A 5,820-nucleotide genomic window follows, 5' to 3' on the forward strand; every position below is an offset into this window, starting at 1 on the left:
ACCAATCAGGTTATAAACATACATATTTATTATATTCTCTTTGAAAAGAAAAACATTCCTTATATTTTGTATTATGGTACATAAAATGCTAAAGCAATAAAGTTGTGTGGACAGTCTGTGCCAATCTATGTGTCTGAGGTTGCTATCTACAAGTACCGAGGTGCACTTAATATGATGTTCCAATTGGAAATCACTATTGGTATCTTTGTTGCCAATGTTCTTAACTACATTTTTGCCAAAATGGAGAATGGGGAAGGATGGAAGTATAGCTTGGGTTGTGCAATAGTTCATGCTGTCATGATCATGTTTGGTGCAATCATTCTTCCAAATTCACCGAGTTCCTTAATTGAACATGGTCTTGATGAGAAGGCCAAGAAGGAACTTATCAAAATTCGAGGAACCACGGACATTGATCAAGAGTTTGAGGATCTTATGACAGCGAGTGAATCCTTCAAAGTAGTGAAACACCCTTGGGTCTCTTGGTTGAAGAGACAATATAGACCTCAACTCGCGTTTGCCATAGCCATTCCCTTCTTCCAACAACTCACTAGCATGAACGTGATAATGTTTTATGCTCCTATTTTGTTTAAAACCATTGATTTTGGAGCCACTGCTTCTCTCATGTCGGCCATGATCATCGGCGCTTGCAACGCAATTGCCACTCTAGCCTCCATATTCACTGTTGACAAGTTCGGGAGATGTACCCTTTTCTTAGAAGGAGGCGCACAAATGCTTATCTGTCAGGTAACGTTTTTTTTTCCGACATAATCTTTGTGAAAATCTTCAAACTCTTTTTATTGATATATTATAATTAATATTGTATTTTTATTTGGTTTGGTGCAGATTCTGATAACTATGGCGATTGGATTCAAATTTGGATTTGATGGAAACCCAAAAGTGTTGCCAAAGTGGTATGCTATCATGGTTGTGTGTGGCATATGTATCTACGTTACAGGATTTGCATGGTCTTGGGGTCCTTTAGGGTGGTTGTTTATGAGTGAAATTTTTTCGCTTGACGTGCGATCAACTGCACAAAGTGTTAATGTTTCTGTTAACATGATCTTTACCTTTGTCATTGCAAAAATTTTCACCACAATGCTTTGTCACATGAAATTTGGACTCTTCGTTTTCTTTGCATGCTTTGTCTTTATGATGACCATATTCATCTTCAAACTTCTACCTGAGACCAAAGGGGTTCCCATTGAAGAAATGCACATTGTATGGCAGAGTCATCCCTATTGGAAAAAGTTTGTTACTCTAAACGCTTCTCCAGAATCTGTGTTAGAGGTTGAACAATTGGTTATGGTTTTTTGTATTAAGACCATTGGTAGTATATTTTTTATTTTTTATGTTTTGGTTTGATATTCTCTATTTCTTCCATGTAAGTGCTACCAATAATAGTACATTAATATTATTTTCTATGTTTAACATTTTATGATTAAGTTTTATATATTATGATTAGCACAACCATTATTATAACAATATTTTGTTTTATAATATTTTCTTAATTATCAACAAGAATACAAATATTTTGAAGTAATAAACATTGAAAAATTCATTTAAAATGATACATCCAATTTAGTATTTTTTATTTTATTTTATGAATAAGTTTTATATATTATGATTAGCACAACCATTATTATAATAACATTTTATTCTATAATATTTTCTTAATTATCAATAAAATTACAAATTATTTTCAAGTAATAAAAAATAAAAATTTAAATGAAATGATATGCCGCTTAGTTCTTCTTCTTTAACAATTGTAAAGAATGTGTTATAATCTAACTTACCACAATTGAAGTACAATTAGGTTAAAAAATTATTGACGTAGCCTAACAATGAACAAATCAAATATAGGTTTTTAAAAACTAATATATACCCTTAACCACTTCTACAGTAATTTCTTTTAAATAATTGGTCAGTCATAAGTAATTAGGACTTTCTTGTATTACAATATTTCAATTAGAAAACTTAAAATGTTATCAAATTTAATAAAAAATAATAATCTTTTCTATTTTTAATTTAAAATGATTTTTTAAATATGTATTTATGGTTGAATATTTCTCAATGTTTCTATATATTTATATTTTTTATTTTTTAGACAATAATAATTTTACTAATATTTCATTATCTTATATTTTTTTATTAGATTACAATTATGAAACTAAATAAATTTATCAAAACAATTAAAAAAGATACTTTTTCTTTATTTTGAATTTAAAATACTTTGAAAATGCTTCTGTATTTTTTAATTTTTTCTCATTTTTTAATATAATTCTATTATAATGTTTTTAATTTTTCTATTTTTTTAATATTTCTCCCTTAAGATTTTTAGAAAACTTGATGTTATTAATATTTTTTTCTTATCTTCTTTCTATATCACAAGATTTCATTTAAAACAATTTAAATTTTTATCGAATAAAATACAAAAGTAACTTTTTTTTTGTTTTTTAGTTTAAAATATTTTTAAAATATTTATCTATTTTTAAATATTTCTCATTTTTGAAATATAATTATACTATAAGTTTTAAGTTAATTCTTTTTTTTTTAATTTTAGAAAATGATACTTTACTAACATTTTATTAACTTTTTTTTTCCATACCACAAGATTTCAATTAAAAATCATTTAAAACTTATCAAATTATGTTTTTAAGATAAAAGATTTTATTTTTCTTTCAAGATATAACAAGTTATGCTTTTAAAGATGTAAAAAGATAAAAGATATAACTAGAAGATAAAATTCAATCAATGTAATGCAATAACGTCAAGTAAAAAACATTGAAAAATCAAATTAAATGATACATCCAATTTGGTATTTTTTATTTTATTTTATGAATAAGTTTTATATATTATGATAAGCACAACAATTATTATAATAATATTTTATTCTATAATATTTTCTTAATTATCAATAAAATTAAAAATTATTTTCAAGTGATAAAAAATAAAAATTTAAATGAAATGATACACCATTTTGTTCTTCATTTTTAACAATTGAAAAGAATGAGTTATAATCTAACTTACCACAATTGAAGTACAATTAAGTCAAAAAATTATTGACGTAGCCTAACAATGAACAAATCAAATATAGGTTTTTAAAAACTAATATATACCCTTAACCACTTCTACAGTAATTTCTTTTAAATAATTGGTCAGTCATAAGTAATTAGGACTTTCTTGTAGTACAATATTTATTTTAGAAAAGTTAAAATGTTATCAAATTTAATAAAAAATAATAATCTTTTCTATTTTTAAATTAAAATGCTTTTTTAAATATGTATTTATGGTTGAATATTTCTCAATGTTTCTATATATTTGTATTTTTTATTTTTTAGACAATGATAATTTTACTAATATTTCATTATCTTATTTTTTTTATTATATTATATTTCAATTATGAAACTAAAAAAATTTATCACAACAATTAAAAAAGATACTTTTTCTTTATTTTGAATTTAAAATACTTTGAAAATGCTTTTGTATTTTTTAATTTTTTCCCATTTTTTAATATAATTCTATTATAAAATTTTTAAATTTTCTATTTTTTTAATATTTCTCCCTTAAGATTTTTAGAAAACTTGATGTTATTAATATTTTTTCTTATCTTCTTTCTATATCACAAGATTTCAATTAAAACAATCTAAATTATTATCCAATAAAATAAAAAAAGTAACTTTTTTATTTTGATTTTTTAGTTTAAAATATTTTTAAAATATTTATCTATTTTTAAATATTTCTCATTTTTGAAATATAATTATACTATAAGCTCTTTAGTTAATTCTATTTTTAAAATTTTAGAAAATGATACTTTAGAAATATTTTATTAACTCTTTTTTTTTCTATAGCACAAGATTTCAATTAAAAAACATTTAAAACTTATCAAATTATGTTATTAAGATAAAAGATTTTCTTTTTGTAAGACCCAATATTTTCTGCCCTTATGTTTAAGAGCTACCTCAGATCTAATTGGGCCTAAGGGCTGGCCCATGAGGAGCCAAAGACCATAAACCAGCCTAACACTCTCACTCCCATCTCAGTTTCAGAAAACATCAGAACTCAAACACCTTCGTTCTCAACAGAAGCTCTGCTAGAGTTTGATCCTTAGTCTTCGTCAAGGTTGCTCAAGCTCTTTCGACTCCACGTAAGTTGCTCCTTAGCTCATACTAGATCTCTCCTAGTCTTATTTTCGTGTTTACTCTGAGGCTCATCTCAATGCCCTTGTTCTGTTCCATTTTGCTATGTTTCTAGCTCACTAAGTCGTTCTCGGAGCTGTGGTGCTCACTGTTTATGTATACGAGTCATTTGTATAGCTCTTTCCAGGTAAGGGAAGTTAGGGCTTTGTGTTTTAAACAATTTTTGGCCTATTCTTGGTTCTGTTTGGTGTTGTATGGGCTATATGTTACTATGAACATGCGAAGTGCTTGTGTTTGTTGTTTGGTGCAAAAATGTGACTACTGTAGGTGAGAATAGAGGCGAGAACTGATGGTCTCGCCCAAGCGAGCTAGTCTCGCCTAAGCAAGACTGGCAGAGGCTCGCCCAAGCCTTTTGCGCGAGTTTTCGCTCAGGCGGGCCATCCTTGTTTTGAGCGAGAGAATGCCTCGCTCAGGCGAGGAGATCTCGCCTAAGCGAGCTAGTGCGAATGGCCACTGGTCCAGATTGTCGAGCTCTCGACTAGGCGAAGGGAGCTCGCCTGAGCGAGACCCTTATGCCTGAGCGAGGGGCTGCGCGAGGGGTGGGTTCGCTCCTTGTTTTCTTTGTTTTTGGATATTAATCATATGCTTGGACTGATTATGTCGTTTAAAGTATGAATTGAGTGACCTTGTGTGAATATGATGAATTATGGTTTATGGCTTATGAGTTTAACATGAATTGAATATGATGAGTTGGGTATGAATTTGATATAAGATATGGAATGGTTCATGGGTGAGAAAATGATGAATTTTGGGTATGATCTTGGCATGTGATTTCAATGAAATGGTTGGTATCAAAATGGCATGGTATTGGTATGGGGTGAAATTCTATATTCATGGATTGGGAAGAATGAGATGGTGTGGATTCAACATGGAATACAAATGAGGATGGATGGTAAAGTTCGGCATCAGATATTTATATGTGCATGTTAAATATTATTTGTTTGATTATGATTGGTCCATGGTCAGTACGTAATTCCTTGAAATCTCTAGGTGGGGTTTCAGGGTCGTGCTTCAGTGGTCAGGACGTAATTCCATGGCCCCTGTTAGTGGGTGTCTATGGTGGTGCCACATCTATATAACTCGGTAAGGATTCAAGGTAAGGATCGCATCCTAACACTCTAAGGAGTCAGTTAGTCTCACTTAGAGCGGACTAACTCCTGTGGTGAGAGTAGCAGGAGGCTTGAAACTCATTAAGGGCTAACCTTGTGTGTGAGGGAATTGATTCATTGTAACACTTGTAACACATAGCTCGGGGGTGAGCAGAGGTATCCACCACAAGTGCAAGCATCCGCTGAATCAAACCAGGTTATATGTATCCGGATGAGTCGAGTCGAGTCTTAATGTATTGTTTTGGAAGATCATAACATGCTTGGGTGATGTATATATAATTGACTGTGAAAGTATATCTAATTGCATGATAAAACCACTTTTGGCTCTAGCTTACCCTTCTATTTTTGTTGTGTGTTCTGCTATGTGGTACTCTCTTTTGCAATGATCATCAACTTGTTGATGTGAGCAGATGCGAGGAACACCCGTGGTCAACAGGGAGGTGATGATTCTGTTGCTTAGCCTTTGGATTGACTTCTGCCTTTGGGCTCTTCATTTAGGGCTAAGGCCCATGTAT

At 30.0% G+C, this 5,820-nt stretch overlaps 1 protein-coding gene across 1 annotated transcript; it reads left to right on the top strand.

Moving 5' to 3' along the window:
* Positions 1 to 276: 276 nt before the first annotated feature.
* On the top strand, positions 277 to 4,508 carry LOC114163531 (sugar carrier protein C-like). The gene is made up of 4 exons (XM_085666695.1): positions 277 to 744; positions 844 to 1,305; positions 4,252 to 4,323; positions 4,464 to 4,508. Exons 1-4 carry the CDS (start codon positions 298 to 300, stop codon positions 4,506 to 4,508), a joined length of 1,026 nt encoding a protein of 341 aa, XP_085522821.1. The 5' UTR covers positions 277 to 297.
* The last annotated feature ends 1,312 nt before the right edge of the window (positions 4,509 to 5,820 follow it).

The sequence above is a fragment of the Vigna unguiculata genome, chromosome 9 (assembly GCF_037176805.1).
Source record: "Vigna unguiculata cultivar grain cowpea cultivar isolate G323 ecotype 2 chromosome 9, ASM3717680v1, whole genome shotgun sequence".
Taxonomy (NCBI): Eukaryota; Viridiplantae; Streptophyta; class Magnoliopsida; order Fabales; family Fabaceae; genus Vigna; species Vigna unguiculata.

What these genes read in the sequence shown, in the direction of transcription:
- LOC114163531 (XM_085666695.1), top strand. Translation starts at nt 298, where the DNA reads ATGATCATGTTTGGTGCAATCATTCTTCCAAATTCACCGAGTTCCTTA. An exon ending in CACAAATGCTTATCTGTCAG is followed by an intron (nt 745 to 843) that starts GTAACGTTTTTT and finishes GGTTTGGTGCAG; the next exon opens with ATTCTGATAACTATGGCGAT. An exon ending in AGGTTGAACAATTGGTTATG is followed by an intron (nt 1,306 to 4,251) that starts GTTTTTTGTATT and finishes CTATGTTTCTAG; the next exon opens with CTCACTAAGTCGTTCTCGGA.